The sequence below is a fragment of the Anarhichas minor genome, unplaced genomic scaffold, assembly GCF_050575085.1.
Source record: "Anarhichas minor isolate MPS153535 unplaced genomic scaffold, ASM5057508v1 ptg000045l, whole genome shotgun sequence".
Classification (NCBI taxonomy): domain Eukaryota; kingdom Metazoa; phylum Chordata; class Actinopteri; order Perciformes; family Anarhichadidae; genus Anarhichas; species Anarhichas minor.
The window spans coordinates 8884448-8906169 of NW_027466491.1; the positions used below are offsets into that span (position 1 = coordinate 8884448).

The following is a 21722-nucleotide window of genomic DNA, read 5'->3' on the forward strand; positions in this document are numbered from 1 at the left end:
TTACTGTGGTCGTTAATGTGCCGCACCCATCCTTTCATCTTCTGCCATGCCTGTTTATATGCACACACACACACACACACACACACACACACATACACACACCAAATGCAACTGCAGCGACCGCAGTGGTGCCTGCATGCATGTGGCTTAAAGAACTGTACATACCGCCTAAATTAATCTGTGTGTGTGTGTCTCCTGCAGTGTATGTGTGTAAGCTGGCGGATGGCGAGCAGCCGTTGTTTCTTCGTCTGGTGGCGGGACCCGACGGCGACACGCTGAGCTTCGTCCTGAGAGAACAGCAGATTGGAGAAGTCATGGTAACTCTTCACCTCCATCTTCCTCTGCGGAGTCTCTCTGTCTTCTTTAATGCATTTACAGTTAAATATTTATTCCTGTGCTTCACTTTCTCTCCTCCTCCTCTTCCTTCCTTTTCTTCATCCTCCTCTTCTCTTTCCATTACTTAGTCTCGTTCTGCCTCCTTTTCTTCTCCTCTACTCCTTTTTATGGAAGCTCATTTCTGCAAGAATCGTCTGTTCATCTTTTCTAAAATAAACCTCCTCTTCGTCTCATTGCCTTCTTGTATATCAGTGACAATAGTGACATAACAACAACAGCATGATGAATATTATAAAGACCTACTCCTGCTAAACAATCCAGCGGCATCCACAAGAGAAAACAAACTAAAATGTTGGTTATCGATAACGTTTCTTTGCTCCTGGTTTCAGTGGGACGCGTTCTCCATCCCCGAGCTGCGTAACTTCCTGCGGATCCTCGACAAGGAGGAGGACGAGCAGCGGGAGGCGATGCACAGGCGCTACGATGCGTATCGCCATAGACTGGAGGAGGCGCTGAGGGAGGTCAGAGGACCCTCTTAGAGGATTAACCTCCATGAGACAGGAACACTGCCCCCTACAGGGACGGAGGAGGTGATTCTTTTTCTTTTTTTTTTACCTCCTCAGAGGACAAAAATAGTGTAAATCTTGCCAGAGAGAAGGATGTGACTGCAGAGTGAGAAGAGAGGATCCAGCGCCTGGAAGAAAGGGATGATGTAAAGGAGATAAACTGACAAGCGACTAAAGACGTGAACGGACTAAATGTGGACGCTGGAGTTTGATTCAGCCTGGATTAAAGACTTCAAAGTGCTGCCTGCTCTCACCAAAGATTCACTTCATCGTGCCAAACTCATCCTCTCTGCACCCCTCTCTTCTTCTTCTTCTCTCACTCTGTCCTGCTGTCACATAATTTATCTAATTCCTCTTTTTATCCTTTTAAACTTGTGAAAGACTCGAGGCCATATGTTGAGTTAGAGGTTTATTTAATTTTGTTTGTTTTAAAAGGTCTGTACATATATATTTTTTTTAATTTATATGGGTGAAGCTTTTTATTGTTTCGTTTTGTTGAAACAACAAAAAAAAAAAGTCTTATTTTAGTTTTTTGTACAGAGGCAGAGCACCAATGTGGTTGTTGACACAGAGACGGAGAATAGTTCATCCAGACTGCTACTGGAGGTAAATACACAACATTAGCATCGAGCTGCAGCTACATAAACCAAAACATTGAGAGAATACACTGGAAGTAAAGAAGTCGAAACTGAATGTGGTTGACGAAGGTACAGAGAAATAAAAAGAGTTTAATGTGACTGAAAACATGAAACAGAAAAGGTTTCTACTGAAAGACTAAGAGTGAAAATAGAAGCTTGTGAGCACAGGAAGAAGTTAGGTTTGTGGTTGTAAAGATAGTTTGTGAAGACGAGCGAGGATGAACCGACTCCTGACCTTTGACATCGTGCGGCCGGAGGAGGGAGGCGTGAGATTCGACTGGTTTTCTGGAAGTTGACCGAGCAGCTTAGAGGAAGTGGAAGAGAGACGTTCACTGGAAGAAGGAAGGATGAAATACAGAAGACTTGACAAAGACCGCAGTGTGGCCGTCACCTTGAGGACAACGACGGGATTCAAACCACGAGTCACCGTGATTAACTGCTTCTGCGTTAATGAAAGCTCCTGTAGTCCACAGCTGATAGAACAGGAGGTCTGTAAGCGCTGATAGCTGCAGAGAACAAGGGAGGGAGAAATGGCTGCAGCCGTTCGTCTGCCTGCCTGTCTGTCTGCAGACATTCATTTTAAGTAACGCCTGTGTTTTTGTGCTCTTATCTCAAGTTAAAACGTGCAGCCTTGACCTCCTTGTCAGTCCGGGTTTCAGCTTTTTTACGGTGGATAAAAGAGGGAAATATTAAAGAAGGAAACGAGGAAGGAAGGAAAGGATGGTAGCTTAAAGTAAAGGATAGAAAGACGTCAGATATAAAGTTATGCAGCCGCAAGTGCAGAAGAAGGCGCAAAAGTTAAGGTGGTTTTTGTGCAGTATATGCAATGTTGTCTTTAGTAAATGCAACGTATCGTCTGTGGCTTCGAGACCAAAGAGGCTCGTTTTCAATATAGTTTTGTAGAAGAATTCAGTTTTTTCTGCTTTTTGAATGAGCAGAAATCCAGATATTTGAGGAAACAAACAAGATAAAACAATCACTTTGACAAACTACAAATCTGATTTTTAAAACTGATCAAAAGTCAAAAAAGATATGTAAAATGCATGAAAGAAGTAAAACACCGCCACCTAGTGGACAAACACTGCAACTATTCTCTCATTTCTGTGTCAAACTATTATTATTTTTTGTTATAACCAAAGATATTTTCGTGGTGTTGCCTGGAGCAAAATATATATTGGAGGCCTTTTTCCCACTGGAGGGAAAACATAGTTTATAGTTTTATTTAAAGGGGTTTGAACCCTCGTTTCTTCTACTTTCAGACACTGGGGTAACGCTGTGGAAGCAAATAAAGAAATGGTCAAAAGGATTTGAATCTTACAAGCAGCCGAATGTCTAATTGTGACATTTAAAGATGAACTCCACCAGATTTATAAATGACTTCAGTTTTACTCGCCTGAGGAGAAATACTTGTAAATATAATATTGTTTAATTCTGTGACTGGAGTTCACTTTTCGGGGGATTTAGAAGGCAGAGAGGGTCTAATGGAAGAGTTGCATTATGGGAAATGTAGTGGTTTTTTTGGAGCGTGACCTGTACTACGGACTAAAAGTCAGCGCATGCTTTTTAAATCTGTCCCTCAATAATAAATAATTGGAGCGTCCCTGAATACCACTGAATGAAACTTAAACATTTGAGCTGCCAAGAATGAACTAAACCTGAATTAAACTACTGAACAGTTCAAATAATTCACATAAATTAGGAATTCAGTCGCTTGTAAAGCTCAAACTATTTTGGCCTTTTTTTGCTTCCCTATGATATAATTTAAAATGATACGAAAGTCTGCATGGAAACAGTTAATTAACCTTAAAGCCATGTTGTTGTTTGTGTATCTGATAAACAACTTTAGCTGTTAAAACACCAGACGAGTCGTATCAATTCTTTTTGGGCACTTTAACTTCGAATTCAGGGAAGACGGGTTTTCTTAATTCATTTTTTTTTTTTGTTGATCTCCTGCCGGCATCACACCCTGTACTTTATCTTAACATCTAATACTCGATTATCTTATTTTGAAAGATCTCGTTAAGCTCCACTCATAATGATGTGTTTTTATTTTTTTAACAAATGGAAGTTATTTTAAGCTCATTTTATTTTGTCTCAACGAGCTTCCGTATTATTTGCTGTAGACTGTGAATCTCGCATGTGTTCCTGTTGTATAAATACATGCTCACTGTACAAACTACTGGGCTGCTTTAAAGCATGCGTCACCATAGATCACAATGGGGGTCGGACGGCGTTTGGAAACACGGTTTTTGGAGTGAAAATGATTAAAAACAACTGATTTCAAATGCGGTCGGATCTGCTCGTGATATAAATCCGGCTTGTTGATCATTTTATGTGTAATGAAAAGCTTTTGTGCCGGTAGTGCTGATGAATCAAGAGTCGATGAACCTGCTTTGTATTCAGAGGTTCAATCACAATATTGAAGTTTGTTTAGTTTATTTTCAAATTGTCATGTTAAATCATATTATGCTGATATTTTGTGTCCCAGACTTACTCCGTTCATGTGATAACTAATCCATCGGAGCAAAGTGTAATGGCTGATGAAGGCCATGAAATGTGGCTGAAAGCTCTGGGGGGAAAAAAAACAGTTTTAGTGTTTTGTTTTTCTAGAATTTATTTTATACATTAAGTTTTGTCTAGAGCTCAAACATCTAGCGGGGATAAATCAATTAATCAATCAACAGACAAATGTTCTGCATCTATTTTGATCATTTTTTAAGCAAATGTGAGGATTTGCTGCTTTTCTTTGATAAACTGAATATAGTTGAGTTTGTTACTGTTGTTCACACAAAACAAGCAGTTTTAATGTGTTGCTGTTGACTCTGAGGAGTCATTATGGGCTTTTTCTGGACATTTTGTAGGCAGAAATTCTCGGGTTTCAGCCAATCAAATGCGAGTATTTCTTGGTTTTATAATAGTAAATCCTCAAGGTATACTTACTTAATTCTTTCCAGAGCTTTCAGTGCACACATCACATAGATAACAATATTTATTTTTACTTGCGTCTGATTTTACGGAGTCTTAAGGGTGCCCCAAAACTTGATTTGATTATCCTTAAACAAAACTATTTTCATGCACCTTTAAATATTTACCAAATCATATCCAGCAGCATTATGTGGTCGAAAAGGACAGCGGGATTTATGTATTTATTAATTCCTCTGCAGCCACTAAATTGCAGGAGTTACGTCTGGAGCTTTTGACCATATTACATGATCTTCATCTGGTCACTTTTAAGGACAAAAAGCTCCAGAACAGTCACTGAAGGGACCTTTGTGGCTTCGATTCTACGAGCAGCTTTCGGGCTCTTAAGATCTTCTGTTTTGTGCGATCTGTGTTTGAATATCCAGAAACTGTAACGTTAAATGCCAAAGATCTGTGTTTAGCTCTTCTGCCATTTAAGACACCATTTTGTGTTCCAATTATGCTGATTTGTGTTAACTATACAGAGAAGAGATCAGGTTTATATTCACATGAGTTCTTCGAGCGTCTGAGTTCAGAAACACAAAGTTAAATTTCAGACCTGAGCTGCAAAATCCGAATTGATCGTCTGTGATTCATGACGAAGAATCCTCTTTTATTAATTCACCAATCTGTCCGCCGTAGAGTAAAGTCAATGGAAGCCATATTTTAGTGCAGGATCTAGTTGAAAAGCTCGGGTCTGAGAGCTCGGACCTCAGCGGTGCCTTTTCAAAGTTCCCTCACGTGTTTCAGTTCTCAACAGTTAGCTGGAGGCAGGTTTTATTTCTGTTGGTGTCTTGTGGTTTTCTCTCTGAATCGTTACCAAATGTGGCCTTTCCTTCACACAAGGCGGGCGGCCTCTATTAAAGGTGGAATCAAAACAAAACGAGTGTTTTATTCTCTTCTTGTTGTTGTAGTTGAATTAAGATCTTGTAAATGGGATTATTTTAATATGCTTAACAATAGCTGAAAGATTTGTCTTTTAAATTCAGTGGAAAGAAAATGAATCGGCAACTATTTTGATGATTACTCGGCTTAAAAAGATCATTTTTGAGCAAAAATGCCAAAAAATCAGTTTAATTTAGCGTCTTGTATGAGAATTTGCTACTTTTCTTTATTTTGTAAAATTTTAAACTAATATTTTTATGTTTAAAACTTTATGTTTAAAACTGTTTTTATGTTTAAAACAAGAAAAAAATATTTGAAGACATAAACTTTAAGATGGACGTTTTTCCATTTTCTTGAATTTTAAACACCAGAAAACAATCATCAGATTAATGGATAATAGAAATAATCGTTGGTCACAGCCCTGTATTTCCAAAATCAACCAATGTTTTTATTGAATTCACATCTAAAATATTTACTGGATCTACACACAAACTGTACAAATGCCGGTATTTAAAAATAAATCAGATTTTGTTGCATAAAGACCGTAAACGTGATAAAAAGTCTAGTTGACAGTATTTGGCAGACCTCCTCTTGACTTCTGTTTGACCCTGACTCACATAACCTCCAGACCCCCCCCCCCTCTGCTGTCTCACACACAAACACTAAACTGTCTTGTGTAAAGCTACACGAGGGAGCCTGCCAACGCTGCCTTCAAAATAAAAGCTCACACTGTCTCGTCTTTGTTTTGCATTCTTTCACATTTTCAGAAGAGGTTATGAGGGAAATAAACGTACCAATTTTTGAGGACATAAAAGAGTCTGACAAAACAAAACTTCCCTTAAAGCCCCAATAATGTGAATATGCACCACTAAAGTAAAAATATCCATGAAAGTGAGTTTCCCACATTGTTTTATAACGCTAACATTTAAAACTGAGTACACTGGACGTAAAGGTCAGAAAGGTCAGCCTTTGATAAAGTATGGACCGGAAACGTGTGCGTCAGTGCTTTTATTCTGAAGGCCTACACCGGATGCTCCCGTGTATACTCCGGTGTACTTCAGTGTTCTCGGACTCTCGCTCATTCAGCCGTGTGCTGCAGCAGGAAGAAGAGACGCAGACTGCAAAACTCAACTATGTAAGTTTGTCACTTCAATCATTTTAAACAAAATATGAGACTTCTTATTATTATTTATCTAAACAACTAAACCACCGGTTCAGGCGTTACTCTCAGAACAGAGCACGCAGCTGTGGGTTTATTAGACCAAAACAGATTCCTGCCTCAGGATTTGTGAATGTATTGTGAAATGCATTTGTCAAGAAGTAATAGTAAGAAAGAAGAGTTCATGCAAACTGGTGCAGAAGTTGCTCAATCGGTGCGTTTTGGGATTTCTGTTATTTCCTGAGAAGAATGTCTCATGTTCTTCACTCCCAGTCCAAATAGGAGCAACAAAGAACCAATCTCTGAATAAACTCTACAATCTTATTTACTTACTTGATGAACATTGACGTGTAGTTTGATTCAGACCCTTCACCTTAGTGTCACCAGCATGCAGCGTTGCATCTTATAGATCCTGTGTGGAACATCTCCTTCATGTCAAAGTTCACCTCACCATGTGTGACACAACACTGTTGACTTATTAACGGCAGACTGTGAACTGCACACACAGTAGAATCCTTTAATTTTGCAGCTTTGATTCCCCGTTTTATATTTAAATACTAGAGTGTGAATATGCATGAATTAAGAAACTAAGGGTCAATGTCATCTTTGCTTTATTCTGCAAAGTTTAGGCTTTAAAGGGTCTATTCATTTGAGTTTAAATGATCTCAAATGTACTTTTTATTTTATTTTTGTCTAAAGTATCTAAAGTATAATATATAAATAACACAGTTTTTTATTTCTGCTCTCTGTCAGGTTGGGTAAGAGATCGTTATTAGCGGCTCTGCTCGCTGTGGTTGTTGGCGTTTATCTGCTGCCGTCTCCTATAGACCCCAAACCACATGTGTAAGAACACGCACGCACACACACACACACACACACACATATCAACATGAGTTTAACTGCTCTAATATGCTCTTATATTAACCACATTAATAAACACACCGCTGCGTCGTTTTACTGCAGTTGTCGCTATCAGTTAAATCCAAATCCGTTCCTCCAGACTGAAGGGGCCCCCTCCGGCCCTCGAGGGGCCGCTGGCTGTCAACACCCGGCTGCAGAACGGCCGCAGGCTGTTCACCGGGCAACTACGCGGACCAGAATCCTTCACTGCGGATGAGGAGGGTGAGCGTGTCTTTTGAACTTTGTAGATTATCTCGTCGAGGGCCGGATGGGATTTGACCCCTGAACCATCAGCTCGTGTTGTGTTTCAGGTAACGTGTTCACAGGGACGGTGGACGGCAAGTTGTGGAGGATCAGTCCTGATGACAGTCTCACCCTCATCACACAGATGGGACAGGATCTACCAGAATGTGGTCTGTGTTTTATTTTTAAAAAAGTTATCTGTTTTAAATCTCTGCATCAGCATCAGATGAGCAAATAAAACCGGCAACATTCAGTCTTTCAGGAAACGTATAGAGAAGTGTACGTATTCACACACGTGTGTGTTTTTCAGGCAGCAGCACGGATTACGAGCCCGTGTGCGGTCGTCCTCACGGTGTTCGTCTGGATCGCCGCGGTCAGCTGATAGTCGCCGACTCGTACTTTGGGCTGCACAGCGTCGACCCCAAAACTGGAGAAAAGACTCTGCTCCTTTCTAATTCACAAGGTACAGTGTGATGGCGTGCATGCTAAAAAACTGTAATGTTAGAAATAAATCACTTTGTTTCTTTGTGCCTCAGGAGCTGACGGCGTTCCCTTTGCCTTCCTGAACGGGCTGGAGATTTCCTCCCAAACTGGGCTCATTTATTTCACCGACTCGTCCAGCCGATGGGGACGCAGACACGTCAAGCTGGAGGTGAGATGAACAAAAAACAAAAAAGAAAGCAGCATCCATTCAGTTTTTTTTTTCCAGCGCTGCTCAGCAACCGCAGCCCTCCAAATGACCCACGAGGACACTTGTCCTCTTTTGCCCGTCCATCCGGCCGGTTTGGCAGAAGAAGAGAATACTAATAAGAATATTAATCGGAGTTCATTCAGTTCAGCAAACGGCTGAGTGCTGCTGAGGAGAGACGATCTGATTATGTAGAAGAAGAAATCTGGTTTCATTTATCAAGACAGAACCTGCGTCCCTTTGACCCAAAACCCCCACAGAATAACCATTAAATCAATGATTAATGAACACATTAATGTGTTATGAATGTTTTAATTTATTCGAATGGTGGCCGGCTGAGAGAGGTCATGGAGGGATGGAAAAACAAGTCATCAATTTTAATATTAAATCACTCTGTTTTCAAGACGTGGACCAGAAACGTTGGAAATAAGAGCAGGATATAGAAACACAATAATTATGTGTGGTTAAATAACTAATGCTGCAAATGTATGGAAATTATATGACATTATATTTAATGGTCCAGTGTTCTATTGGCAGAAATGTAATATAATATTAATAATGTTTTCATTAATGTGTAATCACCTGAAACTAAGAATCATTGCATTGTCGTCAGCTCAGAATGAGCTCTTCGTGTCTACATAGTGAGTCCACGATGTCGCACCGCCATGTTTCTACAGAAGCCCAGAAAGGCCAAACCAAACGCTCGCTCTAGAGAGGGACATTTGCTTTTTCTCGTTACCGCTTCGGCCACCGTAGTTCTCCGACACGTTTGGCACACGGGAGAAGTTTCAGTTGGTTGCAATCTACAACCTCACCACTAGAGGCCACTAAATCCTACACACTGCACCTTTAAGGTGAAGCTATTCAAAGTAGGCTAAGCTAAGCTAACGTTAGCTAAACTTAACTTTAGTGATTTTATGCAACAGGAAATATAATTTCTCGTTTTTTTCTTTGGAAATGTTTTCTGTCTTCATAACTTTTATTTTATTTCATTGCACCTGAAATACACTTAGACTTCTCAGAACTATGACAAGTTAGGCTGTACTAAAAGTGAGCCAAATGTGATCTAAGCTGAACGGTTTGTTGTTCCAGGTGATCGAGCTGAACAGCCTCGGCCGTCTTCTCTCCTTCGATCCAGAGACAGGAAGTGTGAAGGTGCTGCTGGACTCTCTCTACATGCCCAACGGCATCGCCCTGTCTCCAGACGAACACTTCCTGTTGCTGGCAGAGACGAGCATCGGACGCATGCTGAGGTACACACACACACAAGCACACACACCTACACACACACACACCTACCTCCACCTACACACACTCACACACACACACACACATACACTCACACTCACACTCTCTCTCACACACGCATACACACACACACACCTACACACTCTCTCTCACACGCGCACACACACACCGACACACACACTCTCTCACACACACTCTCTCTCACACACACACACATACACACCTCAGCTGTCTCTGTCCTCTCTCAGATTTTGGCTGAAGGGACCGAAGGCCGGCACCAAAGAGGTCGTCCTGGACAACATGATCGGTTACCCCGACAACGTCCGCCGTAGCGACCACGGAACATTCCTGGTTGGCATAACGACGCCCCGGTTCCGGAAGGTCACGCCTCCTTTCCTGGACCTGATCGCCCCGTACCCGCCCGTCAAACGCCTCCTGAGCAAGGCCAGTGTGGTTTATTGTTACATAACTGTGTGTGTGAGAGAGAGTGAGAGAGTGTGTGTGTGTGTGAGAGAGAGTGAGAGAGAGAGAATGTGTGTGTGTGAAAGAGAGTGAGAGAGAGAGAGAATGTGTGTGTGTGTGTGAGTGTGTGTCCGTCGCTAATCTGGAGAGCCGTTCATCCAAACTACTTCACACTCAGCAGGTGTTTTGTTGACGAGTTTGACTTCGGACATGCAACACGTTAAATATTGATTAACTTTGAATAAACAGGCGAACGGCGCTCTGTGCAGCAGCCGGGGGGCGGAGCTTGTTCTAATTTTGGCTCGACTGATTTCAACAGTCGGGTTAACAAACGTTCTCTCTTTACAGCTGAACAGTTCACTTTGATATGTTTCTGAAAACATTAGATGTGAGTCTGGAGTCAGCCAGCGATGGGCTGCAGGAAGCTTCTAGAAGATCAATCGTCCCGCTCTGAACTGGAACTGCTCCAGCTGGAGAACAAGAGGGACACACACACATCCTGAAGTCGTGTCTTTAGCCACTTAAAGTCGACTTTCTTTAAAACCACATGACTTCAGTCAAGCACAGAATGGGATCCTTCTTTTCGGGTCGTCGAGTGCAACCCAGAGTAGTAAGAATTAACTTCAAGAAAATTAGATTATTGCAAATCAGAGTTCAGATGGCAAACAAAGATGGAACTCTTAGAGAACGTTTCTCATCCTGAACTTCATTTTAACGGCTGTGCAGTCGCAGAAGAGCAGTTATAACCAAATCTACTTTCCCATGATGCATTTGGAGCGCTGTGTGATTCACAATTAGCTCGTCCGTCAGTCAGGAGGCAACAACAGGTTCTGTTCACAGCTGCAGAGACTAGATGGTGTGAAATGTGACAGGACAGGGGCAGGACCCCTTTATACACACACACACACACACACACACACACACACACACTTGGAAGGAACAGGTCTGAACTCCCAGTGAACTGTGGGAAATGCCAGCTGAGGTCAAACTGACTATTCAGCTCAGATAAACTGAAAAACTTTGTTTTTATTCAAAGATGTGACCGGACTACTAATTAGTTTTAAGGAGATTTACTTCCTGGACGAGTAAAATGTAAAGAACCACAACAGTGTTGTGATGTGGAAGAAGTATTCAGATCTTTAATCACTAAGAAGAAAAGCAGTAAATTCACACATTTGAGAAGCTGGAACCATCAAATATTTGGCGTTTTTGCTCGAACAATGACAGGCTTCAGATGTTCGTCACCTTGTTGATATTAAACCGAAGGCGTTTGTGTTTGCAGGTGATCCCTCTGAGCTGGTACGACCTCCTGCTGCCGCGCTACGCTCTGGTCCTGGAGCTGGGCTCGGACGGCGAGATCGTGGGAACGCTGCACGACCCCGAAGGCCGGCTGACGTGGGCCGTCAGCGACGTCTTCCAGCACCGGGGGAGGACGTACCTGGGCAGCACCGACCTGCCGTTCCTGCCCGTCCTGGAGGGATGGGACAGCTGAGGACGTGGCTCAGCAGCTACGAGGACAGCTTGTGCTGCTTCTGGATTTTACTTTTTTTAAGGTTTTAGGCGTCGACTTCTGGAGCGACGAGTGGATGCAAACCCGGATATTGTGGTTTCAGGTTTGGACTCTGTCACCCACTGATGGCCTGAGAGGTGAACAGAAAGAACTGTGATCATCTCTGAAAAGTTAAAAACAACCTGAACAAACTTCCATCTGCTCAAACTAAAAAGTGTCACAGAAGTGTTAAAACCTTAACTTATAAACCTAAATGGTAGAAATTAGGAAAGTTAAAGAAGTTCATCTTTGCACTGGACGTCTGCAGAAGAAACACTGAGTCATCACTTTCTCTCGTACTGGAATTAAACTTCAATAGAGACACTTTAAATGTTATTCAGCATTTTTCACCGTCTAGTCTTTTAATAGTTCAGATTACATTACATTACATTACATTACAGTCATTTAGCAGACGCTTTTATCCAAAGCGACTTACAATAAGTGTATTCAACATCGGTTTTCGAGAGAACTAGTCACCAGAAGTAATAAGTGCATGTCCCTACCTCAAACAAGCATCTAAGAGCATAAACCAGAGCCAACGTACAGTGCAGAAACAAAGGAATGCAATAAGTGCCACAAGCTAATATAAAAACAATAAGTGCAATAAGCTAGTATGAATACAGTAGATGCTAGGTAAGTGCTAAGCGGAAGGGTAGGCCTTCTTGAAGAGGTGAGTTTTCAGCCTGCGCCGAAAGATGGGCAGCGACTGAATCATTTGTAAGAGAAACAGGAGATTAAATTGACTCGTTTGACGCAGAGACTCGGCCTGAATTCTCTGAGGATTTTAAAATTAAACTTAGAAACTAATTTCAAACTGTCTGGAAAAACAATGGTGTGGTTGTGTTCTATTAATACCATATTTGACTGTTAGATTTTAAAATAAATATTTTATATGAGAAATAAGTGAGACTCTTATTATATCTTTCTGACATTTGAAGATCTCTCGTTGGACTCTGAAGGTATTTTAACTATTTTCTGACTTTTTACGTCTGATGTGACTTTTTCTTTTTTAGTTTTTGTGCCAAAACTGAACTTAAACTGTGCATTTGATTTCATCGGGAGATGCTTTGTTGTTTCCTAAAGCAGAGAAGAGTTTGTATGAAAACAGGTGCGTACAAAATGACAAACACTTGTCCCCAACAGGTGAGATATAAAGGTAAGAAGATAACGAAGGTGTAATGGGACAACAACAAAACAAACTTAGAAAATGAGGGACAGCTTCTGTTATTTTCGAGAATCTCTTTATTTGGACAAAAAACACAAAAATACATAATCACAGAAAACTATTCTAGAAAACAATTTAATAAAACTAAGAGTTCCAAAATGAAACAGTCGTGACAGATTGAAAAGTGCATCAGTGAAGTGAAACGAGAGGAAATCTCGGTGTCACATTAATTCAGTTCAGTCGTGAATCAGAGCAGAGGAGGAGAGGAGCCGTATGAATATATTAATACTATAACCATTAAACCATCGATTCATTAGTTTGTCTGCTTTGCTCGTCAGTGAGAAAATAATTCACAATCAAAAATACAGATTCAGCTTTTTACAACAAACGTCGGGCAGATGAGACGAGACCGTCGTTTAATACTTCAGTCATCAGATCTTTGGTTGGATGTTAATAATCTGAGATTAAAAATGAATGTATCTCCACAAAATAATAATAATCTTGTATATATTGACCTTTTGAAATGAGAAATACCAGCGACAGAAGGGTTGAAGAAACTGTATAAATGTTGTTTATGGCAAAAATAAACATGATCCAAAGAAAACAAGTGGTTTCCCTTCAAGGAGGTCACATTTAAAAATACATCAAATATAGATTTTTTTATTTTTATTTGGCCTTAAAGTTCTCACATCCAACTCATAAAGCAAAATAAGAATTCTTAGTAGAAACTAGAACAGAACTGATCTAAAACTGCCGACTGAAACCCCGATTACGTGAAAAAGGACTTTTTGGAAAAATATTCTATTTTTCTAAAATGACTGCTTCCTCCTGCTTCATTAGGAAGTTAATCTCTGTACCCAACAAATGCTTCAGAAACGATTCATTTGCATTTTGAGAAAGAAAACGGTGCTTTAACACACGAAGATAAATCACTGAAATAATGGAAATGTTTGTCTGACGCTGGAAACAAAGTAGGAGACTTTTAAAATGTCACACGAGCCATTAAATCTGATTTATTGATTGAACTTAAATGGAGATTTTAGTTGCTTTTTACAAAAATACTTTTTGCTGCTAGATTAAAGTTTTCCTCTTTCTAATCTGAAACTCTTTAACCAAATTGTCGTCAAGTTTTCCTTTTTTAAAGTCGTCGTGTTTAGTTCTTTATCACTCTACAAATATGTGCATTTTACATTTGTGATCGCTCTAGTCGATATTTATTTATTACCCGCATCAGAAGCAGGACATCACGACCTTTAATTAAAGTAATTCATTCCTAATTTTGATTTATTTAGTAAAAATGCTCCAGAAAATTGCTGCCAATTGAAGAAAAACGAGCAAATTGTCGTGTTTTGAAAAGCATTTTTTGTAAATTTACGAACTTTTACAATTTTTTTTAGGCTTTTCACTTTGTGCATAATTGGTAACTTGTGATGGAAAAATGATATTTGATATTTTCTCTTAATGATGATTTGAAGAAATACTACCTGATTGATAATATAAATCTGTAGAAACTGTCCATGTGACGCAGTAAGTGTTTCTCTTTGATTAAGATTGAAATTCTCGAGGACCATCTGAATGCAGAAAACAAAAGTCCACCAGGCACGCTGAATAACATTTAGACTAAAACATGAAGAACCTTCCATGAAGTGGCCACTGGGTGGACCATTGATATGAAGTTCTGAACAGAGAGAGAAACACTTGTTTGCAGGATTTTAAATTGACCGATCAGACACAACAACGCTCACAGGAAAACAGGAACGAATGGCTTTGCGAGTGTGAATCCATCCTGAATAATTTCCCTGCACGTCTACTGACAAACTCACGAAACAGCAGCCCGATCTGGAAGCTTTAAAAGTGGGTCCAGCACCCAGAGAGGCCTCCAGTCCCACCTGGTCCCTTTTTTTTTTACTCAATCCATCTACGAAGAGACTCGGCTCAGGAGGCCTGAAAACAAGGCAGCAACAGCAAGAAAGGCCCGAATACAAAAACACAACCCTCCTCTTCCTCCCTCCGTCCTTCATCTGCTCGTCTTACTTCGTCTTCTGTCGGAGTCGGCTGAGCCGCCAGCCGTGGTTCGGAAACATCTGTCGAGGGTCAAATTTATACCTGAGGAAACAGGACAGAGGAGTCAATATTCTGTGTTTTTTAAGTACTTTGGACGTCCAAGAAAAGAGATTTAACATGAATTTATAGAAAAGGTAATAAAATCGTATTTAATAATGTATAAATAAATAACATTTTTCTTTTTCTACTTGTCAGTGAAACGATCCAGACCTCGTATCGTACACGCCGGGCGTCCGACACGACTGTCCGGAGCAGGACTGCAGCATCATCAGCCGGTGGTTCATCTTCTCCAGGACTTCCTGGTCGATGGTCTTAGCGATGTTGGTCAGCTGGAAGGGGTCAGCGGTCACGTTGTAGACTTCTACAAACACCTACAGGAGGCAAATATCCCCAAACATTACCATCAAACTTTACAACTTAAAGACACTAAAGCAGGGATGCATTTGACCACCAGGTGGCGCCAAAGTATGGAATATTGACACACTAGTGGCTTTAAATGCACTACATGTAATGTATGTTCATCGTTAACTTCACTGCCACCAACATTGGCTCAGCTTGTTTTTCTGATATCTTAAGATCCAGACGTCCAATGACTAAAATCCTAAATCCGGTTAAAATATATAGTTAAAAACGACAAAGATCTAAAAAAGCAATCGTAAAAAAAAAAAAAAAAAAAAAAAACTTGATTTATGACAGCATCTTGTCGACGACCACAACAAGTTTCTCCAGGTTTAAAAATGTGGATGATTACTACACAACTCTACAAAATGTAAAACATAAATCTAGTCGTTTTAATGTGGAAAAGTTACATATTTTGACGGAAGAAAAACAAACCTCATTATCGTCGAACTCGCAGTACTGCAGGTTGGCAGTGGGGGCGACTGTTCGCACACAGGCGTATGTGTTGTTGTACGAGTCCTCGCACACACAGTCGGGGAAACACTCCTAGAGACGGAAGAGAGAATATATATGAAGCCGCTTCTTTACCTGCTGCAGAGAATATTAAACGTCAAATCTCGTACCGAGACTCCCGGCCCCAGCAGAGGACACGCCGGGTTGGACACGTTGCTTCCTTCTCCTTCATACTCCACCAGGATGTCTGTCCTCCAGCTGCTGCTGTTCATCTTCCCCTCCTGGTGACGCATGCAGACATTGTTACAACAGAAACGCTGAGCCTTAACTAGTGTAGTGGTTAGATGATAATAGGATGACTGCTATTATCTAGCTGCCAATAGATCCCCCTAAACGTTACACACTGTAACTTTTAAATGAAGTGAAATTGTAGAGATCTTTGGTTTAATATTAATCTAATTGAGTGACCTCACCATAACGGGCAGGAAGGACATGCCGTCCATCTGCGTCTTGTTGACGTTGTATCCGGCGATGTCCAGGATGGTCGGACCGAGGTCGACGTTCGCCACCAGCATCTGACAACAAGATGAATTTAATGTGTTTAGTTCAACAAGTGCTGCAGGCTGAGGCAGAACTACACACAAACAAACACAGATGCACAGGTGTGTGTGTGTGTGTGTGTGTGTGTGTGTGTACCTGGCTGGTCTGGTTGGGCTTGATGTTTGGTCCTCTGACCATGAGAGGAACTCTGATGTCAAACTCGTAGAGCTGCCGTTTATCCAGAGGAAGAGAGAACTGACCTGGAAGAGACGGCGGCAGAAAGAAACACGTTTTAAATTTAATAAAATCTCAGTGTTAAGAAATCCTACAAAGGTCTGGATCCTTTCTTTCTAACTTTCCCCCAAACTTAATCTGTTGACGAGGTTTTAATAAACTGGAGCAAAAACATCCAGCAGTGTGGGATGTAACTAAATACAAATACTCAGGTACTGTCCTTAAGTACAATCTGAACAGTATTTTAGCTATACTTCAGAGGCAAATATTGTAGTTTTATCTATATTTATGAGACACAGATACTAGTTACTTTTTAAATAGAAAAGGATATAAAATATACAATTTGATGCTGTACTATACGAATATTAGTATACAAAGTATCTGAAATTGGCTTCATTGTGCAAAAAACATTCAAAACATTGTGCGGTTACACACCTGTGTGGTAGCCGTTGTCGGAGGTGAAGAAGATGTACGTGTTGTCCAGTTCAGCTCTGACCTCTAAACTCTTCACTATTTTCTCCACCAGGTCGTCCACTGACAGCAGAGTTTGCCACCTAGAGGCCAAGACGAGCAACAACAAGCCTGCAGTGAAACCAAACTGAGTGAAATCAAGTAGAAACACAGCTGATAAATAATGAAGTGAAATACCGAAGTTGCCCTTTTAAGAACGTGGGAAGAGAACGGAGAGGAAAGACGACAGGAAGAGGGTGATGATGAGGAAGAGAATGAATCAAATGGAGAGAGAGAAGAGAGAAGACTCACCGTTTCCTGAAAGCATCGTCCAGAACATGAACAGATGAGTTGGTCATCGGGGTTTTAGCTTGTCTGATCAACCAGTGTTTGTCCTGAAGCGAGATGACAGGAAAGAAAAGATGCATTTAATCGATGGATTGTCAACTTTTAGTGAAAGGAAGAGAAGTCCCCTTACCTTCCCGTGGACGTTGAAGTTGGGGTCTCTGGGAGCCTTGGTGGTGTTGAAGCTGTTCTGGTACTGAGGGGCTGCAGTCCAGGGGGAGTGGGGGGCCGGAATGGAAACCATCATGAAGAACGGCAGGTAGTTGGATTTATACTGGAGGAAGTCCAGAGACCTGTTGGCCTGAGAGGTAGAGAGAGGTAGAGAGAGGTAGAGAGAGAGCGAGAGCGAGAGGAAACGTTACTTCAGAAGCTTAAAAACTAACTTCTAATATTAAAAGTTGCTCTAAAAAGCCGATTATTTCATGTATATTAAACTTTACTCTTTAACTCCCAACCCCCACAAATGTAATTGTTAACGGACAAAAATTGCAAGATTTGAACATACGATACCTGAAGTCACCACCTGTTGTTATAGGACGTAATATAAAATGTGAGGCGTTTGATTTGCTCACCAGGACGTCTGTCAGGTAGTCTTTGCTGTAGTCCGCTCCATGATCCTCGGCCTTCCCGTTCACTGACAGAGTGTAGTTGTAGTATTTAGAGTTCTTCTCCTGGAAAACACAAAACACGTTTGTGAAATACTCTTTATTTTCATCACGGTCACACGGACCGACACGTGATCCAGGAATCTCTGAACTCAATGGTAGCAGATTGACATGGTGTCCATGAGAGGGACCTGGTGGAGTAACAGGCAGTAAGTAGGTGATACTAAAGAAGTAAAACTCTCTGCAGAAACCATATAAACTGCATGACCGTGTGTCTCTCTCTCTCTGTGTGTGTGTGTGTGTGTGTGTGTGTGTGTGTGTGTGTGTGTGTGAGATAAGCAGTCAGGTCATGAGTTCTTCTTACATCTGTGTTTGTTTAGTAACGGTGAAGATAAACTCATCAGCTCTGCAGTTGGATTACGGGCGTGACCTCCGTTTCATGACTCCAGTAAACCGGTTAGAAGCGTAAAGAAGATCTACTTTGATCGGTTTGTTAGTCTGACTGCTTCTGCAGAGAGCTTCCAGTCACATGACCGCATGGACTGAACTCAGTTTGACGCTCTGTTGAACTTCCCACAGAGATGTTCTACTATATACTATGAAACAATGTAAATGAACATGCAGGGAGTTAAATACTGCTTTTTAAATATTATTAATAGCATTTTAATACCAGAAAGGGTTAAATAAAAGCTGAAGAGGCCTTAATTCTGACCCAAAGATGATAAATTCGTGGCTAAAAGATTTTTTAAAAAAAGTTTGAGTCTTACCAGTCCGACCCAGTAGCTCCAGCCTGGAGGAACATGCTCCACTCCACCAGCCTCTGAGTGCCCATACTGAAACACACAAACAGGATAATGTGTGTTAGTTTAATGACAAGACGGTTACAGCAGCACAAAAAAACAAGAGACAGATGAATGGTAGAAACGATGTATAACCAAATTAAAGGTAGAAAACTCTGACAGCTGTCCGGGGCTCATTAAAGGGAGACACTACAGCCAATAACAGTGTTCATGCACTGCTCTATTGTGAGATGTTGGGCTGTTTTGTTTCCATAACGCATCTTCTTTTAGACTAGTAGAAATAAATCATCCAAAATACACATTTAGTTGTTTATTTCACTACTTTGTCTGTGCTTTATGAAAAGTCAGGAGGGAAACATGAATTAAGCGCCGCATATCAATCTGATTGAGTCTCCGCCCCACCTGCACCACCACCACACCTGATTAGACCACGCCCCCCAACCGTATATAACCCCGCCCCTTTCCCCTCCAAACCATCCAAGGCTGAACAAAGAGAAGCCACGTGAGTTTAATTTGGACTTTTCACCTTAATTTGGTTGATATGCATGTATTGTTTGAAAGATAACAGATTGTCCAACATCCAACTGTTTAAATCTGCCCTCAAATGCACCTTCTTCCTGGATTTTATGTTTAAATCTGCCCCACAAACTCTTTCTTCATTCTGTCGTCAGTCTGGACTAAAGCTGGCTGTGTGTGCTGACCTGTGACGAGAGGGTCACAAGTGGAAGAGTTAAGAAACACTGAGATACAAGGAGGGAGAGGAAGTTAGAAAACGGGGTTAAGCGTCATCCGTTTGCTATTTAGGTGAAGAGTTTGTCCCGGTTCCCCATTCGACCATCTGGTTATCACGAAGGGTCGATGCAACTTCGACAGTTGGACTTTACCATGACTTAAAAAAAAAAAAACACATGACAGAAGATCTTGTGACTAACTGTTGACCGTCACCTGAGAGGCAATTTTCTATTACAGGTGTTGCACAGAATAGCTCTTCTTTTGTTTGTTTAATGGTTACTAATTGACAACTATTAGTTAATGAGCAACAGGAAGTCAATCTGCTTTGATGTGCAATTAACAGATGTGTACAGGAAATGATTTTACACTTCAGATACTGAGTAGAAGGAAATGTTCCAAGCAGAAGACGCATGTTTCGGTTTGTATAAACCGGTACAATCCCATCGTCCGTTACCTGGTTCAGATACTTCCCAGCGAAGAAGGTCTGGTAGCCGGCGTACGTCCTCAGCAGAGCGGGGAAGGTGTGGGCCTCCTCGCTCTTCTGCCAGGCTTTACTGCTGCAGTTCCCCTCCAGCGTGTTGTTGATGACGTGGTGGTTGTGGGGGTATTTCCCCGTCAGGATGCTGGCTCGACTCGGGCAGCACAGCGGGCTGGCGACGAACTAGAGGGAGGAAGCCGGTGGAGGAAAAACACGTCTCTGTATTGTGTTTCTTTCATCCACTTCATGATGAGACAAGATGATGATACTTACTGCGTTTGTGAACGATATCCCTGCATCACCAATCAGTTTTTTTGTCTTGGTGAGTGGAGTCTGGAAGCAAAAGATCAATTCTGAGGAGAAGTAATTTATTGGCCTCCATTGCACTCAAACATTCTCAAATTAAGCAACAAGCTCCCTTTTACACACTTTCATAACATTCTTGTTTTAATGTACTCTTTTATTTGTTTGTATTTTATTGTAAATGTTCATATTTTTCTATTCGATGTCTTTTACTATTTACATTTGTCACCAAGCCAAAATCCCTTCCATGTGTAACGTATTTGGCAATAAACCGTCTCTGAATTTGTTTCTTAGTCGTTAAATTAAGATGTGACGAGGCTGCAGCTCTTCAAGACTAACGCATCACTACCTAACGTACGTGTGTGTGTGTGTGTGTGTGTCAAGCTGGGCAGCAAGTAAAAAGGTTTGTATAAGAGTACAAACAGGAACTGATAACATCACAATGAAAAACAATAGATGCGAAACAGACAGGAATAAGAGGCTAAAATAAGCAACAACATGGTTCTGTGAAAACTGATTTTTAAATATTTTAAACATGATTTTTTGCATGAATATGTATAATAAATTTAAATATATTTTACAATACTCATTATCATCCGTCACAGCTCATTAAAAAATGTTTACAAGTGTAGAAAAAATAAGTGAATTAATATAATTTTACGAACTTAAGTGTGGTGTATATATACACTTTATATTTTATTAGAGTGACAGCAGTTTAAATCTTTAGATGTATGACTCAGTATTTTACTAAATTGCCTGATTTTTCCATGGGATTCGGATACTAAGGGTTGTTTTTGGAAGGAAGGTGTTTACTGAAAACCACGAGAGCAGATTAAAGCAAGTGATAAAGCTGCTGACTCAGAGAAATGTTGAAATGATGTGTCCAACCAGCAGGAATGTGAGCAGTCGGCTTAATCAAGACTGGAACCAAAACGGTCAATATTACATCAATTAAATCACACATATATTTGTAATGACATCACTACAATTGAGCTGCAAAGTGACGACTATCTGGTACTAAAAACAACACATGCATTAACATGAAAAGCAGAATCGGATTTATTTACCAGACCCCCGATGGCGATGTCCAGGTCGTCGGTGAGGATCAAAACAATGTTTGGTCTCCGGGTTGATTTAGCGAACACCCCGCTGCTCAGGTTGCTCCACAAAGTGACGCAGATTAGGAGACAATGCAATAAAATCGTCGGAAACGAGCGATTTGAACCCATTTTAAAATAAACAAGTGCCACTCTATTGAAGCTGTCCGTCTCTTACTTCAGCTCCGCTTTTTATAAGAGCGTCAAACGTTGAGTCCTCTGCGGAGAGGAAGAAAAAACAGGACAGACTCGGCCCTGTTTCTGTTTGAGACAACACTTCCTTGTTTCCTGGTCACGTGCTTCTTGGCTACGGAAGCCCTAATCAGCTGATTTGAAGACGTGACGCCCCCTCCAGCATGACTAATGAGTAAAAATAACTGTTTTTCTTCTGTTAGGATCTGTTTTTAACTTCTCCATGTTGT

At 41.0% G+C, this 21722-nt stretch overlaps 3 protein-coding genes across 4 annotated transcripts in view; 2 read left to right on the forward strand and 1 right to left on the reverse strand.

Moving 5' to 3' along the window:
* rassf3 (Ras association domain family member 3) overlaps positions 1–3140 on the forward strand; it is a 40656-nt gene extending 37516 nt beyond the window's left edge. For both annotated transcript variants that reach the window (XM_076111901.1, XM_076111902.1), the window contains 2 exons: positions 202–317; positions 726–3140. In XM_076111901.1, the coding sequence (XP_075968016.1) occupies positions 202–317; positions 726–875 (266 nt within the window). In that variant the 3' untranslated portion in view covers positions 876–3140. The remainder of the gene's footprint in view (positions 1–201; positions 318–725) is intronic.
* A 2381-nt stretch (positions 3141–5521) lies between these two features.
* LOC142971235 (adipocyte plasma membrane-associated protein) lies at positions 5522–12024 on the forward strand. Its single transcript, XM_076111900.1, has 9 exons — positions 5522–6521; positions 7299–7388; positions 7546–7667; positions 7757–7858; positions 7999–8151; positions 8225–8340; positions 9469–9629; positions 9873–10068; positions 11369–12024. Coding segments are annotated over exons 1-9 (1152 nt in total). The 5' UTR covers positions 5522–6519; the 3' UTR covers positions 11579–12024.
* Positions 12025–12854: 830 nt separating this feature from the next.
* On the reverse strand, positions 12855–21591 carry gnsa (glucosamine (N-acetyl)-6-sulfatase a). Its single transcript, XM_076111899.1, has 14 exons — positions 21271–21591; positions 20174–20233; positions 19877–20083; positions 18658–18723; positions 17858–17956; positions 17419–17586; positions 17253–17335; positions 16926–17044; positions 16413–16516; positions 16190–16291; positions 15887–15997; positions 15699–15809; positions 15075–15235; positions 12855–14906 (listed from the first exon to the last, which is right to left on the reverse strand). Exons 1-14 carry the CDS (start codon positions 21430–21432, stop codon positions 14831–14833), a joined length of 1629 nt encoding a protein of 542 aa, XP_075968014.1. The 5' UTR covers positions 21433–21591; the 3' UTR covers positions 12855–14830.
* Positions 21592–21722: the final 131 nt, after the last annotated feature.